Below are 21,080 nucleotides of genomic sequence, written 5' to 3'. Positions count from 1 at the left end.
ACTTGATTATGTTTCTACCCCCATAGAGGCCAGTAACGTTTAAAAAGCACTTCAGACTTCCAGTTAATAGCTGAAAAGATGATGTGATAGGATTGTTCTCATTATATTACTTTTTTGTAACAAATAGGCTAAATGCTCTATTGATGAAGTACTGTTATAGTAGCTCACTTGCACTTAAACGTTTCTTTTCTGCAGTTGGAAAGCACAAGAACTAGCCATTTGGATACAGAACTGGCTCAAAGGTAGAAGACAGAGGGTAGCGGTGTAGGGTTGTTTTTAAGACTGGAGGCCTGTGACCAGTGGTATGCCACAAGGGTCAGTGCTGGGTCCACTACGTTTTATCATTTATATAAATGATTTGGATGTGAGCATAAGAAGCATAGTTAGTAAGTTTGCAGATGACCCCAAAATTCGAGGTGTAGTGGGCAGCAAAGAAGATTACAACGGGATCTTAATCAGATGGGCTAATGGGCTGAGAAGTGGAAGATGGAGTTTAATTTAGATAAATGTGAGGTATTGCATTTTGGGAAAGCAAATCTTAGCAGGATTTATAGCACTTAATGGTAAGGTCCTAGGGAGTGTTGCTGAACAAAGAGACCTTGGAGTGCAGGTTCATAGCTCCTCGAAAGTGGAGTCGCAGGTAGATAGGATAGTGAAGAAGGCTATCCTTTATTGGTCAAAGTATTGAGTACAGGAGCTGGGAGGTCATGTTGCGGCTGTACAGGACATTGGTTAGGCCACTGTTGGAATATTGCATGCAGTTCTGGTCTCCTTCCTTTTGGAAGGATGTTGTGAAACTTGAAAGGGTTCAGAAAAGATTTACAAGGATGTTGCCAGGGTTGGAGGATTTGAGCTATAAGGAGAGGTTGAATAGGCTCGGGCTGTTTTCCTTGGACTGTCGGAGGTTGAGGGTTGACCTTATCGAGGTTTATAAAATCATGAGGGGCATGGATAGGGTAAATAGACAGTCTTTTCCTTGGGGTGAGGGAGTTCAGAACTAGAGGGCATAGGTTTGGGGTGAGAGGGGAAAGATATAAAAGAGACCTAAGAGGCAACTTTTTCACGCAGAGGGTGGTAGGTGTATCGAATGAGCTGCCAGAAGAAGTAAGATTGCAACATTTAAAAGACATCTGGAGGGGTATATGATTAGGAAGCGTTTGGAGGGATATGGGCCGGGTGCTGGAGGGGGGACGAGATTGGGTTGGGATATCTAGTTGACATGGACGAGTTGGACTGAAGGGTCTGTTTCCATGCTGTACATCTCTATGACTCTATTTCACAGATATACTTTATAGTGTCCTTAAGTACTCACTCAGTTCTGCCAAAATCAGTCCAAAGTGATCTTTTGCTCCATGGACTTTACTTTCTTTTCCCACCAAGAACTATCTATTTCTAAACCACTCTGAACTATCTCTGTCTTGCTTCAAAGTTTAAATGGCGATTCGTCAAACTTTATTTCGGATTGGAAGTAACTGCTCACTCCAAAGCATAACTGTTTACAACTGGACATTCTCAATGCTTTTCAAGGACTTTGGAGATGAGAAAACTAACTGCGGTAAACATAGATGCTGCTGCCATTTGTCAGGCATGACCTCCCCTTACTAAATCCATGCTGTTCTAATCCGACTCTGCACTTCCAAGAATTTAGAAATTTCATCCTTGACGATGGATTCTTGAATTTTTCCTACAACTGAGGTTAGGCTAATCGGACTATAATTTTCCATCTTTTGTCTTGATCCTTTCTTGAACAAGGGGCTTACAATGGTGATTTTATTTTCCCCAATCATTTGAGACTTTCCCTGTCTGCAGTGATTTTTGAAAGATCACAGTCAGTGCCTCCGAGCAGAGGGAGTCTCGGCCAGCCCACAGCAGAACCCCATAACAAAGCCAAGCCTCAGTCAAGTGGCTAAAATGTTCTTCAAGCTGGCAAGCTATTCTAGTTGTTCTGATATGCGGACTTGAGTAATAAAATTTATCGGCTGGTACCCAGGAGAGTGCACACCACGTAAGGTCCTCCTACATGTGGGTTGGAAAGATAAAATTGCTTAGCGTAATCTAAATCAGAGCCAATTAAAATTCATGTTTGGTTGAATAGTCACCCAGTTCCCATGGAGGTTGATACTGAGTGCAGCTGCATCTGTGGTTGTAGAATTTGTCTTTAACAAGATTCGCTTGGGACTCTGAAAGCATGGTTTTTTTGCAGGCAGAATGTCGATGTTCTGTGAAGCGGTCACCCAGTCTATGCTTGGTATCCCCAATATAGAGGTGACAATGTTGTGAGTGATGAATACAGTAGACTAGGTTGTGCTTCTAGTTGCCTGTCACTTTAACACACCACACTGTTCCCTGGCCAATGTCTCTGTCTCAGGCTTGCTGCAGTGTCCCAGCAAAGCTCAGCACAAACTGGAAGAACAACTCCTCATTTTCCACTTGGGGACCCTGCAGCCCTCTGGACTCGCTATCGAGTTCAATAATTTTAGAGCTTGAATTCTCCCGTGTCCTCGTCCCCAACCCCACACACCAAGCCTTATTATTACCGTCTGCCATTACACCCTCTTATTTTTAGCCACTAACAGTCTCCATTAACAGACATTCACTTTCCTAGCCGGACCTTTATGCACTCCTTTCTGTTCAATTGTTCTTCTCTGTCTTTGGGTTCTTTCTCCTCCTATTGTTTACTCCTTACCCCCTAACCCTATCTGCATAGAAATCAACATTTTCCTAGCTATTATCAATTCTGAGGAAGGGTCACCGGACCCGAAACATTAATTCTGATTTCTCTTCGCAGATACTGCCAGACCTGCTGAGCCTTTCCAGCAGCTTCTGTTTATGTACCAATTGTGAAGCCCGATGACTCACTTCTCCTTTGTGGGAATTTTAAGCAAATGGTAAACCGTTTCTTGCAGCTGGATAAATACTTAATCTCTCACATGGAGGACTTGTATGCAAAGTTGGTGGAGGGGCTGTCCTTCTATGAAGTTGAACATGAGGCACGCTGACCTGAAGTTGTAACTGAATGAGGAGTCCCAGAAGAACGCCACAATTAACGCCCATAAGGGTTTATGCCAATAGACAAAACTGCAGTTTGGGTTATCATTAACCTGCTCTCCTTTTCCAGTGGACCATGGAGAACATTTTATAAGGGCTACTTCAGGTTGCCATTGATCGAGATAATATCCTAATAACTGGAAAGACCAATAAACAGAATTTGGACATGGAGCTTAAATGTCAGGCGGGCATATGGTTTAAAAGGGATGAATGTGTGTTCCAGGCACCCCATGTGACCTAATTGGGTTACAGAGTCGACAAAACCTGGTTACACCGGTTGGAAGAGAAAATGAGGAAGGCTGGTATACTTACAACATTTAAAAGGCATCTGGATGGGTATATGAATAGGATGGGTTTCGAGGGATATGGGACAAGTGCTGGCCAGTGGGACTAGATTGAGTTGGGATATCTGGTTGGCATGGACGAATTGGACCGAAGGGTCTGTTTCCGTGCTGTACATCTCTATGACGTTATGATCAAAGGAGTCCCAGCTCCCACATCTGTACCGGAGTTCAGGTCTTTCCTTGACTTAGTGAATTATTACAGAAAGTTCATACATAACCAGGCCTCTATGTTGGCACCCTTCCACCTGCTAATGAAAAAGGGTCAGTCTTGGAAATGATCGAATCTTGGAAGTGAAAAAGCAGCTACTGTCATCTAAGGTGTTGGCCCACCATGATCCCAAGCAAGAGGTAGTGCTGACATGCAATGCCTCCTCTTATGGTATCGAAGCAGTATTAGCTCACTGGTGGCCCAATGGGGACGTACACTGAATAGCATATGCTTCCTGGACTTTAGCTGATGCCGAACACAAATATGTCCAGATAGAGAAGGAAGGTTTGGTGGTCATCTTTGATGTGAGGAAGTTCCACCAGTACCTTTATGGATGGAAAGTTGTCATTGTAACAGATCACAAAGTCTTGCGAGGGTTACTGAAAGAAGACCAGATGGTTCCGACCGTAAGTTCCAGTAAATTTAGCATTGGGCCCTTATTCTCAGCATGTAAAAATACAAGATAGAACACTGTCCAGGAAGGCAAGTGGCTAATATGGATACCTTGACTGCCTCTGCTGGTAGATACTCCACCGGTGGTGCCTCTCCTGGAAGAGCCTGTTTAGATTTTAAACTTCCTGGATACCCTTCCAGTCACTGCTGACAATATCTAACTGTGCACACACAAAGATTCTGTCCTAGCAAAACTAAAACTGTTGGTGGTAATGGGGAAAACAGAAAGCTGTCGCAACCAGAATTTAAACTTTTCTGGACTCAGAAAGGCCAGATCACTGTGCAAGACAGCATATTACTATGAGGAGCAAGGGTGATTGTGCCAAGTAAAGGTCACCACCAGATACTGGCAGAACTCCACCAAGCTCATCCAGGGGTTTCCAAGATGAATAGCTATGTCTGGTAGCCAGGGTTGGATGTTGACATAGCTGCATTTGTGGGGCAGTGCCAAGAATGCCCATAAGGATAAAAATTGCCACCGGCAGTGCCCCCACATCTGTGGGAATGGTCAAGTAAACCCTGGACTCAGTTACATGTCAACTATGCTGATACTTTCTGGTCATTGTCAATGCCCATTCAAAGTGCTTGAATGTGCATAAAGGTTGTTCAGCAAACTCATGGATGATAATTGAGAAGCTGCTAGCATTGTCTGCGATACAGACTCCCAGAGGATTGGCTCATGGACAATGGGACAACATTTACCAGCGAGGAATTTCAGTATTTCCGTAAGTCGAATGGCATTCAGTGCATAAGGACAACTCCATACCATCTGTTGTCCAATGATCTAGTGAAAAGAGTGGTCCAAACGTTGAAAGCAGGCTTAAAGAAACAGCCTACAGTGTCACTTGGTACCAAACTGTCCTGGTTCCTGTTTGATACCTGGGGAGATACCGTGGAACAGCAGTAGGAACGCTAAAGCTGGCCACATGTCTCCTTTAAGAGAGAGACACAATTTAATTTAGGGACAAAGTTTTGTGCCAGAACCATGGAAATGGCCCTGTATGGGTGTGATGTGAGGTCAGGTGTCCTGGCTTACTAAGTTCAGAAAGTGAGGTGGTCCTGAACAAACGTGGATCACCTGAAAGCTGTTACCTCACAAACTGGACAGGAGCAGAACTCCCAACAGCTAGAAGGCCTGTAAGAACCTGTAGTTTCTCCCTTTCTATCTAGTGTTGAGGAAACCTCGGAGGCTGAGATGAATGCAGCCTTGATAATGTTACTGTTGAATGAAGAAGAGGAAACTTTCCTGAGACGCTTCAGATGCAAGAGATGTGTTACGGTCTGTTACAAGCCACCCATATCAGATTCCGAATCAGAGGAACCGTATTTGGGGTGAAAATGTCACAGGCAAAGCTATAAGCAAAAGACCAGGCCTACATCCCTGGAATCGGAAGGGGAGGGATGTAGTGATTGGAACCAGGTGGATCTTGTTGACTATGAGATCCTTGATTGGGGTTGTTAACCTGTGCTAATCAGAGCTCTGGTTGACCAACATAAGCAGGAGGTTTAGAATCTCCACAGTCCGGTGTACTGTGTGGACAGTTGCTGCTGGATTATGACTTTTTAAGGGCACTTTTGTGGTGCAGTGTCAGTGTCTCTACCCCTGACTGAGAGACCTGGGTTTAATTTCCACCTGCTCTAAAGGTGTGTCATAGCAGCTCTGAACCAATTGATTAGGAAAAACAGGTTAAAAAGTATAAATGGGATTTAGAATCTTCTCAGCCCAAGGGAATGCTTCTGACCTGGCTGGCCAAGACCAGTGTACTGTGCACAGCTAAATAAAGGGTGACAGAATACTGATCTCTGTGCAGTTATTTCAGTCTCCTAGTGTGACCACATACACTTTAACTTTCCAGCAAAAACACCTGGCCTTCCATTTAATATTTAACAGTATAGGAGTTGGGAGGTCATGTTTCGGCTGTACAGGACATTGGTTAGGCTGCTTTTGGAATATTGTGTGCAGTTCTGATTTCCCTCTTGTAAGAAGAATGTTGTAAAACTTGATAGGATTCAGAAAGGATTTACAAGCATGTTGCTAGAGCTGGAAGGTTTGAGCCACAGGGAGACACTGAACAGACTGGGGCTGTTTTCCCTGGACCATCGGAGGCTGAGGGGTGACCTTTATAGAGGTTTATAAAATCATGAGCATGGATAGGGTAAATAGCCAAGCTCTTTTTCGTGGGTTGGGGGAGTCCAGAAAGAGGGTGTAGGTTTAGGGTGAGAAGGGAAAGATATAAAAGGGACCTATGGAGCAACTTTTTAATGCAAAGGGTGATGCGTGTATGAAATGAGCTGCCAGAGGAAGTGGCGGAGGCTGGTACCATTGCAACATTTAAAAGGCGTTTGGATGGGTTGATGAATAGGAAGGGTTTAGAGGAATATGGCCAAGTGCTGGCAAATGGGACTAGATTAATTCAGGATATCTCGTCGGTATGGATGAGTTTCCGTGCTGTTCATCTCTATGACTCTAACTACATTATCCAAGCCTGTAGTTAGGCGGATTTCAGAATGAGTTGCATAGTCACATTCTTTTCACCTTCAATTACAGACAGAGCCCCAAAGTTCAAAAAGCTTGTAAGCTTCATATTTGTAACAGTAAATGCACTGAACCTCCGGGAAACTAATGTTTTGATCTGAAAAGATTTGAGACAGTAAATGCTTCAAAAGTATTTTACAAGTGGTTGTGTATATGCAAAAGCTAAATTGCTTTGTTTTGATGGGCTTAAACACTATATAGTTTTATTTTATAAATGGAAAGTTCTTTATTTGAAAGTGTTTCCTTGGTGATGCTGACGATGTGGGTCTTTGCTGAAGAATTTAAAAGCCGTGAAAAAGCCAGTAAGATTAGAAGAATACTAATAAAATAAAAGTGAAATCAGAAATTTAATAAAAATGCATTTTCATTCCAAAATTAACCATATAGATAAGAAAAAAACTTGAATTATTTAAGTTTATTTTGTTAAAGGTACATGAAGATGCAAATGGAATTTATAGGTTGCAGGCACAGCTGCATGTAATCTGCTTTGGAATTGTGGTTATTCATCAGAAATTTATTTTCCCCTTCAAGTGATAAACACAATTCAGAATTTTAATCCAATTGTAGTTCCCAATTCACGTAGCAGAGACAAATCAAATTTCAGAATCATCAACAAGAAAAAAAAATCACTGGTTCATTGGAATTAAAATCTCAAATTTCCTCAAATTTGGACACCTTTAAACTGTATAAAGTATATTCCATATCATATACTTTATACTGTAACTGAAATAATAACATAAGATGCCCAAAAGTTCTGGCAATATCTTCTCAACTGGACCTCCAGGATAACTTCCCCACATAATGAATCTCCAATCTACCAGGCACTCTTTGCATTCAGAAGCTCAAAATGGGACAGAAATCCATCTCTCATACAATAGACTACACTTGGGCATGGAAATACTGTTGTTGGGTGAAAGGAAATTGTGTCTGGATCTGTTGAGAACTGAAGGAATTGTTTTCTTGGTTGTCATTTTTGAAATAGCCTAATCCTCTGCGTTTCTACAAGCATTGCTCAAGAGGTAGAATATATTATGTTTTTTTTCAAAAGCCTTCATTAAATAACTAGTAAACACAAACCGTGATGTCATAGTAGATTGAACACTGGTTTAATTTGTTTAATATTTTAATTTTACTAGTATCTTCTGTAAACAAATTTCTTTTTTTCTTCCTCTTTTTAGGTCCCCTAACTCTCACTGGTTCCATTTGTTTTGTTGGGTAGACCAAATCAGTCCATTATTCTGTTAATGGATGGATCTGATTGTGCATGTTTATATTTTCTTGGGAAAAAATATTCCATTTAGCAGCCCATGTAGAACTTGGCAAAGTTTCACAATGAGGACAGGCAAATTTTCTTTTTAATGGCAGTAGGCAGATTTTTCATTTTTATTGCTGTAATTTAAACTGACAGCCCAATGAGTTGACTGCTGATTAAGCAACTAAATATACCTTAATACATCTGTAAATACGCTACTGCAATAGTTGTTTGTTATTATTTTTGAAAGACATTTTTGGTACAATTTTAAATTACTTTTTGCATTAGAAGCAGAAATTCCCTTTCACTTGATGCATTGCATGGCTTTCCAGCTTCTGAAATGTGCAGGGTTGCAGACAGAGCTTTGAGTGAAGATCTCGTACCAACAGTGTAAAAACAGAATCGGCAATTGTAGTATGGAAATTCACTTTTGGCGATGAGAAAAGAATCTGGATGTCGAAAGGAAAATTTGGTTTACAGTTAAACAGTTTGGCTAAAGTTGTAAACTTGCACGTTTAAACTGAGATGGCAGCTGGTAGTTTGAGATTAAGATTAGCAATAATTAGAAACTGATTAACTATAGACATGACTTTAATTTTACCTTTTACTAAGGTGGGAGAAATCTGGTCTTGGCCATGTTTTAACGTTGAACAAGCAATTTAGTAATGTAAGAATGACCTGATGATGGAGTCTGAGAGATAAAACTGCATGGCATTGGTGACTGTGAAAGACAACTCAACACATTCAAACCGTGTCACCATGATCGCAAAGAAAATACCAAAGTTGAAACTTTGGACACACAAAATAATCGACCTTGCACAAAAGAAGATTATTTGAGAAAATATAAAGGGAAAATGTTGGCCAATCGAATATGATGTAGATTTGGTGAGAATGTTGGACAATTCAGTTTAATAGGACAACTGGTAAAATGGGATAAATGGAAATTTAATTTAAATACAATAACGACTCTAACATATCTAAGCTAGATTTCTGGTTTTCTCGTATAAAATTGGAATGTTACTTGTTTGGTGGAATTGGTGTTAGAAGACACAACTTTTTTTTTTGTTGAGTTGAACTTTGGAGGGTTTGACAAATATTTTGATCTCATTGTTTTGGGCCACAGTTTGTTTTTAACTTTACAAGTGGAAGTGACAACATGCTTGGCACAATGTAAATAGCGTTTTCTTATTTGGATCAGGAGCAAGGGCAGTTTATTTTTTCCAGAAATGCTCCATCTACCCAGATCACAGCTATGGGTAATTTGAAGCTTTCTACTTAGTTTACGTGAATTATTGTAGCATTGGCTCATTCCTTTGCAGACTATCTGCATTTAGGCAATAAAACTGTAAGCTTTACACGACTGTGCCTTTCTTTCACCGAATAAATAAATGCAGAACTGAAAAGAATAGGTGTACTTTAAGATTTGAGTGCTAATGAGAAATTTGTAACAACATTTCATTATTATAATTGAGGTTAAACCAGCAGGCGTTAATGCTTTGAATGTGGACTCCAGTTCAGAAATCATTTAATGTTGTTCTGTATCTCTCAAAACATTTTCTTCGTGATAATTGGTAAAAATGATACTTCTTAGTTCTTGGCTGTCCTAATAATTCCAGGTTAAGTGCAGGTCAAGCACAAACACCCAAGGCTACTATATACATAGGAAATGAAGTGCAGGAGCATGATTTATGTGCCAAAATAATGTGGTACATTACAAGAGTTTGACCAGTTGAGGGATGAAGGAAGTGGCAAAGGAGGGAAGAATAAAAGGAAGCGGAAAAAGTAAAAATGTAGACCTGCTTGGCAGAAGCAGCTGCATCTTCACAGAGAGAAATTATTAACATTTCAGGTGGTTTATCTTTTCTCATTACTAGTTAATGTTACAGATGTAACCACTATTAGTCATGCACAGAGCCGGGGAAAGTAAGATGGGAAGGAGAGAACAAAAGTGTGGCCATGCAATCAGATAGAGGGGCAGTAGTCATTAAATTACAGAAAAGATAAAGTAAAAGATGAAAGGGGCTTGTTTTATTTTTACTTGCCCAAGAATAAAAGATGGTTCAAGAGATACTGTAAATGGCAACAACAAATCATTACTGGCACCTAATGTTTGTGGAAAAGTGGGAGCAGTGGTTATGATTTGAAATTGTTGATTTCGATGTTGAGTCTAGAAGACAGCAAAATTTATAGTTGAAACTTGACTTGCAATTCTACAAGCTTCTATTGGAATAGTGCACAAGGACAAAGACACAGGTTTGAGTGAATATAGGACAGAGAATTAAAACAGCAAGTGACTGAAAGATCAGGTCATGCTCTCAAACAGCATCCTTAGCAAAATAAATCCTCAACTTGTGTTTGGCTCATTTCAGTTTTGAGGAAACTGCACCACGAGTCCTAAATATAGTAGGAGTGATTGAAAGAAATGCATGTAAATCATTGTTTCATCTAGAAGGAGTGTGAGGGAACCTGGGTGATGGCAAGTGAGAAGGTAAAAGGGTAGGTGATGAATCCTCTGCACTTGCATGGGGAAGTGCAATGGGAAAGGAGAGGAGTGTTCCGGGTCATGGATGAATGGATTGGGGTCTTTCAATGAGAATAAACCCTTTGAAATTATGAAAGAAGAGAGAATTATGTATTTTGTGGCAAGATCAATTAGAAGTGACAGGAATAACAAAAGATGTTCTTTTGAATGTGGAGACTGATAAGTTTGAAGCTGAAGCAGTCTTGTCTGTGAGCTTCAGAAACCATTCACAAGTTACTCCTTTGCTGTACAAAGAAATATAATTGATCCACACATTGACAAGGGCAGACAATGCACAACAATATATGTAGTTAAATAGTTATTTAGTAGTATACAGAACATAAATATTGTTGAAAAAAAATTTTGTTGGAGCTTTTCATCTTGCACTTGTTGGGACAATTTTTAAGAGTTGCGAAAGAAAAGAGAAACAACATTTATGTTTTATTAGGTTGATGAGTTGCTGTGCAGAATGCACCAGTTAAATGATTACCAACAGTTAACTGGGAGCTTTGCTTAAGTATCAAAGCAGCCAGATTAACTTTGATCATGGCATTGCTTGAGAAATGACTAGAGAGTGGCTGTCACCTATTTTGCTGAGTTGAAAGAGCAGAATGCATGAACATATTCTTCGTGCCTGCAAAGAACAGGGTCCTACATAAAAACATATATAGCTTCTAATACATGTAAATGTGCCACACTGCAAACTGGTTTGACAATTTGGTTGCTAACAGAATTTAGCTCATTCCGGATTATTTAGTCAATTCTGTCAAATGGTCAAATCACGTTAATGTTTGGACACCGTTTCAAGTTTTGCAAGTATGGATTGGTTGGATATGGTCTTTACATTGGTTGTTATGAATAGCCAAAGGAAAGGTTATTTGATGGGATCTGCCAGGTTTTGGATATATTGCCTTTATTCCTAGTATTACACAAGCACAGAAATGTATTAACCACACTATTTATTAGTGATGGGCAGAACTTCTTCTTGACTTGGTGGCAGCATCCGTTTTGTGTTGGTGTTGCTTTTGCATAGTATCACTGTGAAACAACTAGTTTCACCTGTTGCTCAGACCTTTGAGATGCCTTACCATTCCCAAGTAATCTGAGGTAGCACAAAGTGACCAAATAAATTTATTTCGTGACCATTGAGGGAATCCCTGTTGTAGTTCTGAGAAGTAGGGCAGAAATGCAGGGAATGGGATAGGACATGGTTGAGGTTCCTGTTTATTATGGAGAGGGATCCTATTCAGGATAACCCAATTTTATGTGCTCTCATGTGCTCCCAGTAATCATATTCCCTTTGAACTCACTTGTATACCTTTCAAGTGCAAGTCTGAAGAAGGGTCACCAGACCCAAAACGTTTCAAAATGCTGCCAGACATGCATAGTTTTTTCTGCAATTTCTGTTTTTGTTTGATTTCAAGCATTTTCAGTTTTTTTTCAGTATTTTTTGTCACGTTTCAGTGTCTGTTCTGTTTAAACTGCTCATCTTGTGCTCTTTGCTTCATCACAGTAAATTATTGCATTTTGTACCTTCTAGAGTCTTTTACCCTCTTTCATGTAACAGTAATCGGATCCCAAAGATGGAGTTTGCCTCCACCATATATTTAGAGTTCCTTCATAGCTAAACTCAGTGCTGTGAACAACTAGAGAAAGTTTGATTACGGTTGCTGGCCTTTTTTGTTCATTCATTCACTGTCTCTGGGTATCCTGGTGAGGCAGTATTTATTGCCCATTCCTAATTGACCTTGAGAGAGTGATGGTGCGTTGTAGCCTTGAATATAATGTGTAGTGCATAGCATTTCAAAAGACAGCTGAGAGTCAACCACAATTCTGTGTAGGTATGACTTTATGCATATGTCAAATTGAACAAACATGGCAGACTTCTTTCACTAAATTTTATTTTAAATTGGATTTTTAAAAATTATTTGAATTTTAATTTTTCAGCTATCATGTTAGAATTTACACTAGCACCTCATTAGTCTAGACGTCCTTTCTAATGTATCAAATAAGAGCCATTTTACTGTTGTCTGCTGAGATTTGTCATCGGTTCAAGACAAATTGGTGTCTAATTCTATAATCTGCTTGGTTAGTGTTGCTTGAGCACATTATATTCACATTCACAGAAAAGGTGTTTAAAAATAATTGCAGAAAAATAGATTTTTACTGCATGAATTGAAAAAAAATAAGATACTGAAAAGATACAAGCCCAAATTATGTTTTCAATAAAATGGTTTCGTAATTCTTTTGCCTGAGCATGTTTGTGATTCACAGCTTAAGAATTTGGTTGTTTTTCTGCAAATAAATAATACATTACTTCAACTTGTGGCAATTTGAGTTTAAAATGTTGAAATAATAAATTTGTATGATTTTTGCATTAACTTAAAATGTAATTTATTATACTAATATCAAATTGAACTTTATGCTACTTGAACTAACATTGATCAACATTCCGAACAACTATAAATGAACCCATATAGTTTAATGTGGAGGAGAACTCTTTCTTTTGAAGACTTTCCAAAAGGCAAAAATGGTGAGTGCAGTGGTGTACTTAAAAACTATTTTTATTACTGGTTGTTCATACTCAACAGTCCCAGTCAAATTAATGAAGCATCATCAAATTTGAACACAAATAATTTGTAAATTGATTGATATATAATTATACAATAACTTTTGATATCTACTTTTACAAGTGAAGCAGGCACCAAGGAATGCATGTCCCCCACCATATTGCATTTAACTGGGTTCAAATCCTACCATCGATGACACTTGAATTCAAAATTTTAAAAATCTGCAAGTTAGAGTTTAATAATGACTGCAACTACATTATGGATTGTCAGTAAAACCCATTTGGTCCACTAATGTCACTTTAGTGAGGGAAACTGCCATCCTTACCTAGTCTGGCCCACAGCAGTGTGGTTTACTCTTAACTGCCCTCTGGGCTATTAGGAATGGGCAATAAATGCTGGCCCAGCCAGTGACACCCTCATCTGTGAATGAACAAAACAAGACAGCACATAAAACTGTTACCTCACGGCACCAGGTGTTCAATTCCACCCTTTGGGGACTGTGTGGAGTTTGTACATTCTCCCCATGTCTGCGTGGGTTTCCTCTGGTGCTCCAGCATTCTCCTTCAGTCCAAAGATGTGCAATTTAGTTGAATTGACCATGTTAAATTGCCTATAATGTTCAGGGATGTGCAGGCTAGGTGGATTAGCCATGGGAAATGCAGGGTTACTGGGTTGGGGGTAGGGGGGTCGGTCTGGATGGGATGCCCTTCAGATAGTCAGTGTGGACTCGATGGGCCGAATTACCTGCTTCCAAACTGTAGGGGTTCTTTGATTCTATGTAAACTTAACATTATTTGGCATTGGGGAGTCAGGAGGTGAGTTATTCTCTGCACAAAGTATTCCAAGTTTCTGACCTACTCTTGTAGCCTCTGTGTTTATATGGCCAGTACAGTTTAATTCAGTTTTTGGTCAATGCTAACTCCCCAGAATCTTGGTAGTGGGGGATTTAGTGATGGTTGAATGTCAAAGGGCAATGGTTAGATTGGCTCTTGTTGGGGATGATCATTGCCTGGCATTTGTGTGATGTGAATATTACTTGCCACTTTTCAGCCCAAATCTGGATACTCCCAAGGCCTTGGTGCATTTGGACATGGAATGTTTCAGCATCTGAAGAGTTGCAAATTGTGCTGAACATTGCCACTTCTGACCTCCTGATGGAGAAGAAGTTCATTGAAGCATCTGAAGATGGTTGAGCTTCAGATACTGTCCACAAGATCTCCTGCACAGATGTCCTGGAACTATGATGATTAAGTTCAAGCCATTTTTTTTATATGTCTGATATGGTTATTGAGTCATACAGCATGGAAACAGGCCAGGCTAACTCATCCATGCTGACCAGGTTTCCTAAACTGAACTAATCCCATTTACTTGTGTCTGGCCCATATCCCTCTAAATCTTAGCTATCCATGTACCTGTCCAAATGTCTTTTAAACATTGTAATTGTACCTGCCTCTACTATTTCCTCTGGCAGTTTGTTCTGTATACAGACCGCCCTATGTGTGAAATAGTTGCCCCTTGAGTCCCTTTTAAATCTTTCCCCTCTCACCTTAAACCTGTCAAACCAGCTGAGAGTTTTTCTCAGATTCCCATCAACTCCAGTGTTTCTAGGGCTCCTTGATATAATTTGGTGAAATGCAACCTTAATGTCAAGGACTGTCGCCCTCTCCCCACCTCGAGAATTCAGCTCTTTTATCCATGTTTGAACCAAGGTTGAATTTAGGTCAGGAGCTGAGTGGCCCTGGCAGAACTCAAGCTGGGTGTCAGAGGGCAGGTTACGTTGAGCAGGTTTTGCTTAGTAGCACTGTTATTGACTGAAATTAGACTGATGGGGTGTAATTTGCCGGGTTGGACTTGCCCTGCGTATTGTACAGGGCACTGGAGAACTTTCCAAATAGTCAAGCTAATGCTAGTGTTTTAACCCCTAGCTTGGCTAGTGGTGTGACAAGTTCTGGAGCATAAATCTTAAATACTATTGCTGGAACATTGTGGGCCATAGCCTTTAGATTATCGAACACCTCAAACTGTTGACTGCTGGTGACCTCCTGGATTGATCTTGGCACTTCTAACTGATTATTGAGAATGTTACAGCCTTATCTTTTGTACTGATATGCTGGGTTCCCCATCATTAAGGATGGAGATATTTGTGGTGCTTTCTCTTCCAGTAAGTTGTTTAATTGCCACCATTGACAACTGGATGTGCAGGACTGCAGAGCTTCTGTCTGATCCATCGGTTGTGGGATCATTCAGCTGTATCTATCAGTTGCTGCTTGTGCTGTTTCGAATACAAGTAGCACTGTTTGGTGGCTTCACCAGGTTGACCCTCATTTTGGGTATGCCTAGTGTTGGTCTGGTATGCCTTCATGCATGCTCAAGGTTGATCTCCTGGCTTGATGGTAATGATAGTGTGGGTAATATGCTGGGTCATGAGTTTGCAAATTGTGCTGGAGTACAGTTCTTCTGATTTTGTTGACCCATACCATCTCTTGGATTCTGAGTCTTGAGTTCCTAGATCTGTTCCATTTAGCATGGTGACAGTGCCACATGACACACTGTTAAGTATTATCAATGTGAAGTTTGGACTTGGTCTCCACAGGACTGTGAAGTTGTCAGTCTTATTGATATTGTCATAGACAGATGTCTCTCCAGTAGGCGGATTGTTGAGGATAAAGTCCAGCATATCTTTTCCTCCTGATAGTTCTCTTACCGCTTGTCATAAGCTCAGTCTAGTAGCAATGCCCTCTGTACCCAACTAGCTCAATTAGCAGTGCTGCTGTCAAGCAACTCTTGATTATATTTGAAATAATAGAACCTGCTCATCAGCCATGACGAAGAAACAAATTGGAGATGATTTTCTTTCATAAAGTTGTTATGCTTAATCAACAACAGAAGTAGAAGTTTGTTTTGAGTATGTCAGTGTTGATTAGAAAATATTCAATTCATTTAATCAACTCCAATACTTTGTATGAAAATGTGGGTGTGTATACCCAGCAGAACACCGGAATATTATCATTGCTTGGATAGAATTTAGGGACAGTGGAGGGGTAACTGGTTAACTTGTAAAGTGTCAGTACAAATATGACTATAAAAAGGATTTTAAAAATTCATGTAGAAATTGTAAACAAGCCAACATATCAGAATTTTGTTTTCATTTGTTTAATAGGTTGCCTCGGAGACACACAATTTTGTTTCAGAATTCGGCAGTCATCCAATAGAAGGAACTCACTTGATTGCCTGTTGGACCAATATGACAGAGATGCTCCTGTTTATTTGAAGGTTAGAAATGTTTCTAATCACCATACTGCACAACTGTAAAACTTTAGTTTACTCATTATTTTAAAAATAAGTAAGTTATAACTAGTACAACATTATCAATAATAGATAAACATGCATGCTTTCTTGCAAATTTGACTGAAGTTAAAACCCAGCAAAATCTGAGCCAAAGTAATAGAATAGTCCTAATGACATTTGACCTACTGGTGTGCCTGATAGTATATTGCTTATTGACTTGCACAAGTCCATTTCAAGGAATTCCTAAGTTTTCTTTTGGAAAGGCAGAAAATATAAATTGGATGTTTCCCAAAATGGATGGGTGAATTGGAAAGTACCAAACTTTATAGGTTCTGTTCTTCCTCTGGAGTCAAAACTGCTAACAGTCTGTATTTCTATTTTTGTAATCAGTAGACAAGACTTCTCCAATGCCCAGTTTAGCAGCTTTCTGAACTATATTTCGCAAAACAGAACACAAAGGATTAGATGTAGGTTCTACACTGATTGATACGGCTTTATTGCTCTTTATGCTTTCCACAGAACCCAATGAATTTAACTTTGCTATGCTCATACACAAATCCTTTGATAGCCTTGCATTCAGACAAATGTCTTTCCTTCTCTGATTGTAGCATTCTTTGTAATGCCCTTCTCCTTACATTCCATCATTAGTAAGAAAGACACAGGTATCCTTTCTGGGGCTTCTTCATTAAACCTTCCTGCTGTACTATTGCACTTCCTAACTGGTAAACCATCCTTTTCAATGTGATTTTGATTATCTTTGTTAATTCTTCAGCTGATCCTTCACATCCATTTTTCTTCTCTGAAAGTCTTTACATAGCTTTCATATAAGAACCTCTCGAAGCCAGAGTCAGAACCCGAAGTGATATTTTAGTCTGAAATGTTTTGATGCACAAGCTCTAACAGCAATGGCTGTGGAGTCACAGTGGGAAGAAGTCTGGAAAGTACCAAGTTATACATTCTGTATAAACTATGTTTCCATATAATGTGACTTCACTGATTTGAATCTCATGAGCTTTGTTTTATAGATGATGTCACTTAGAATCAAATTTCTTTCTGTGTTTAAACAAATTGTTCTTAATAGGATTCCATAAGATATATAACACAGAAGCAAGTCATTCTACTGAAACCATTCATGTCAATGTTTATGTTCTGTTTGAACCTCCTCACATTTTTCCTCATCAAATCCAACATTGGAACTCTGTAATCACATTTCTTTTAAATGGTTGTGTAGCTTCCCATTAAATGCATTTGCTGCAACCACATCTAGTGGTAGCAAGTTCCATATATTCCCCAGTTTTTGAGTAAAGAGGTTTATTTTGAATTTCCTGTTGGATTTCTCGGTGACTATCTTATATTGATGGCCTCCAGTTATGTTCTTCTCCACAAAATAATGTTTTGTGGAGAATCTTACCTTTTTGTAGTGAGGCAGCGTTGTGTTGAGATTTTGAGTTTCCTGCCAGTCAGCCTAAGCTTTCTCGCTCTATCTTGCCAAATTTGCTTGATTCATTACCTACCCCATTCCTATGGCATTTCTCTCATCCGATTTCTGCTCCAGCTTACCCATGTGCTGTTTCCAGAATAACTTGACGTGTAGCAGAAATACCAGAATTCATTAGCATCCTTTATGCCCACAGCATTTTCTAAAAGGCCATTGTGCATTGTCAATCTGGAGCAGTCCTGCATGGTTGATATTTGCCCTCGATATGGCAGACAATGGGGAATCAGCACTTCACTTTGCAGACAAGGTTGTCCAGTCCTGCTGAATGTATTGGTGCACAAACTGAACTTCTCTCCCCTTCCCCCACCCTTCTCTTCTCTGCCAGGCTCAGTGCCACTATCTTTTTTCTGATATCTCTCACTCACACTATCTCCTCTACTGAACCCACTTCCCACCAAAGCTCATGCTCCACTAATCTCAACATTGCACGCAGCATCTCCCTCCTTCATCCTAACCGACCCTCACAACCCCCATCATCAGTAACCCTGAATGCTGTGTGCAGTACTGACTCAGTTGCTTGGGAGACGCCACCCCGCACCAAAAATAATCATTGTGCCATTGACTTTCATCTCCCGAAATACCTGCCTCTCTTTTATTCCATGAGGAAACCAGCCCAAAATAAGGAGGCGAGAAGGATGGTATGCTGCTCATGATTCAGCTCCTCGCCCCTTACGAGGCTCCTGACTCTGACCTACCTGAACAGGGCTTACGCTGTTACTGGAGTGACTGACCTGTGCAAAGACTGCCTCCTTGACTTGATTGAGACCTGTTGACAACTATCGCAAGTTTCCTGATTTACTGCAGGATTTGCCTCTACACTAAGTGCAACAACCAGATAACAATAATATGAAACTGGTATTTCAGGCTAGAGGACAAAGTGCAAAATGATAAGATAAGACAAGGCAATGCAAGGCAGGAATTCTGTGAGCATCATTCTGTAGGCTTAAGATGCATGAGTGCTTATGGTAGTGAGCCCAGAGATGTAGCCTGGTCCAGTCCATGAGCTGGTTGCACTATCCTTGCAGCAACAATACAGTAATCTCTGCTGCTGCAATCTGAAGTTCAGAAGAGTCCTATAAGTGGATCAGAGATGTGTCATAAGTGTTCTTGGAGACTGGTAAATGTCTAATGCTAATGTCTGTGGATAGGTCATTCCACTGTGCCCATAGAACATGTCGTCTTAAGCTGTTGGTGTCCGGTTCCCAACAGAGGGGGTCAACAGAACTGAACCCACCAGGTGATCATTGTGGTTTCCTTGTCTAGTTTTCCCAACATCTAGTTTGTTTAGTGATATTGTTAAGAAGGGAGGTTGAATTTTAATGAGGTGAGTTATGCTATTAACAGATCTTTTAATGAGCATCCATCCACATCACTTGGCATCTTGCATCTCACCATGCTGCTTGTGAAAATCTTAAAAGATTGTGCATAAGTTGTTCCTGACTTTGAGGTGGCCCACACTACACTTGTTGCCCAATTTTGTCCCACATCCCGCCTTGGCCATATCACTCAGGCCCCCTTAAGATTTTGTCAGATCTCTTTGCATCCACTCTGATCAAATCTAATAATGTTACAGACCTCTATTAGATCATCTCTTAGCCTTGTCTTGAAAGAAAAGAGACTTGGCCTGTGAATGCTTTCATGGTATATATGCCCTTGACATATTTGTAAATCTCTTGTGCATCTTTTCCATGCCTCGATATCCTTTTTACAATATAACCCAGATTTAATGCATGTTTAAAATAAGTTTTACTATTTTCCAATTTTTGTGCTTTGCAGATAAAATCTAGTGCTTGGGTTGCTTGTTTCTATGCCCTGCTAACCTGTAGTATAATGTTTAGTGATTGGGGTATTTGTACTTCAAGGACCCTTAATTCCTGTATCCCACCGAGACCTACATCTGGCTGGTTATCTTGCAAAAGTCCAGCAACACATTTTTCAGCTCTTGCAAAAATCTATTGCCTTGCAGTTATCCAGATTCACTTGTCAATTAGTTGCTAATTCTGCAAGTTTATTCATGTCCTCCTGCAATTTATTGGAGTACACCTCGGTTTTGACTGCCTCCCCACCCACCCAATCCAAATCACATCACTTGTGAAAGACTTGGGTGGGGGGGGGGAGTGCATAATTTCCACTGTCGAGTAGTCATTTAATGGTTTATCTGCTCTTGGGAAGTCACTGACTAGTAAAGCTGTACGCTCATACTTAGTGAATTCTTGGGAGTGTTTCAGGTTTATCTTTTTCAGAGATATACACAGATATACACAGATTGCATAAAGCAATCAAAAGGCAGATGGTAGGTTGGCCTTTATTCCAAGTCTTAGGAATTTAGACTTAGGAATAATACTGTCAATTATTTAGAGTGTTGGTAAGATCATACTTGAAGACTTGCATCTGGCTTTGGTCTCCTTGGCTAAGGAAAGACTTACTTGCCATATGAGGAGTGTAACAAAGGTTCACCAGACTATTTCCTGGGATGGAGGAAATGTCCTATGAGAAAAGAATGAATAGTCTGGGTCTATGTTCGTTGGAGCTTTGTATAATAAGTTGTAGGGTTTGACCATAGGTGCAGTAAGCAGGTTTCCTTTGGCTATAGAGTATCAAGCCAGGAAGCACGATCTAAGAGTTAGTGGTAGGGTATTTAGGACTGAAAGAGGAGGGATTTCTTCACTCAGTGTGACAAATCTTTGAAATTCCCTCCCTAGTGGGCTGTGCAGACCCAGTTGCTGAGTATGTTCAAGACTGAGAGTAATAGTTTTCTGCACATGAACAGTAGTGTTGAAATAGAAGATCATCCATAACCTTATGAATGGTTGAATGGACTTGAAATTTGAGTAGCCTACTTCTCCTAGTTCTTGCATCCTTGTATGAGTTTAATCACAAATGCAATTTTCTACAAATTATTTGATTGGCATAAGTCAAAGGTCGAGAGATCCATCTGGCAGCACTGCTGTGTTTCTCTGGATTGCACTATTTTTCTTGATATTTCTGTTAAAGGAAATTGCTTCTCTCTCCGGAAGGAGAGCAAAGAAGATTGCCCTGGGTCTGCATCAGAAAAAGTCTACTTGTTTGACCCTACAGATTGAAGATCTGAGTGGCATGTTAATGAAGGAGGGGGAAAGGAAGACGAGAAATAAATTGATTATGTCTAAGAATAAAAATTAACATTTTTCAAAAGTTTATTTATCTTGTTAAATCAGATTTTCTTTCTTTTTGTTTTAACAGAAAGATTCTGCCCATTACTATGGTTATGTTTATTTCAGACAAGTTCGTGACAAAACCTTAAAAAGAGGTTACTTTCAAAAGGTAAATGTTTCCTTCAATTTGTGCTGCTTGTTAAGTTCATAAAAAATTAACTGAATTGT

The 21,080-nt window shown here is 39.9% G+C and overlaps 1 protein-coding gene across 4 annotated transcripts in view; it reads left to right on the top strand.

Moving 5' to 3' along the window:
* The window catches only part of dennd6a (DENN/MADD domain containing 6A), a 128,764-nt gene that overhangs the window by 26,736 nt on the left and 80,948 nt on the right, over positions 1-21,080 (top strand). For all 4 annotated transcript variants that reach the window (XR_015759398.1, XM_087994345.1, XM_043708166.2 and 1 more), the window contains 2 exons: positions 16,093-16,205; positions 20,941-21,021. Coding sequence is in view for 3 of the 4 variants with exons in the window: in XM_087994345.1 (XP_087850471.1) it covers positions 16,093-16,205; positions 20,941-21,021 (194 nt within the window). In the remaining variant the exon portion in view is untranslated. The remainder of the gene's footprint in view (positions 1-16,092; positions 16,206-20,940; positions 21,022-21,080) is intronic.

The sequence above is a fragment of the Chiloscyllium plagiosum genome, unplaced genomic scaffold, assembly GCF_037043375.1.
Source record: "Chiloscyllium plagiosum isolate Xiang-an unplaced genomic scaffold, Cpla_swu_hap1 HiC_scaffold_14, whole genome shotgun sequence".
Classification (NCBI taxonomy): Eukaryota; Metazoa; Chordata; class Chondrichthyes; order Orectolobiformes; family Hemiscylliidae; genus Chiloscyllium; species Chiloscyllium plagiosum.
The sequence above is the reverse complement of the archived record's forward strand: the minus strand, read 5'-3'. Positions and strand labels throughout refer to the sequence as shown.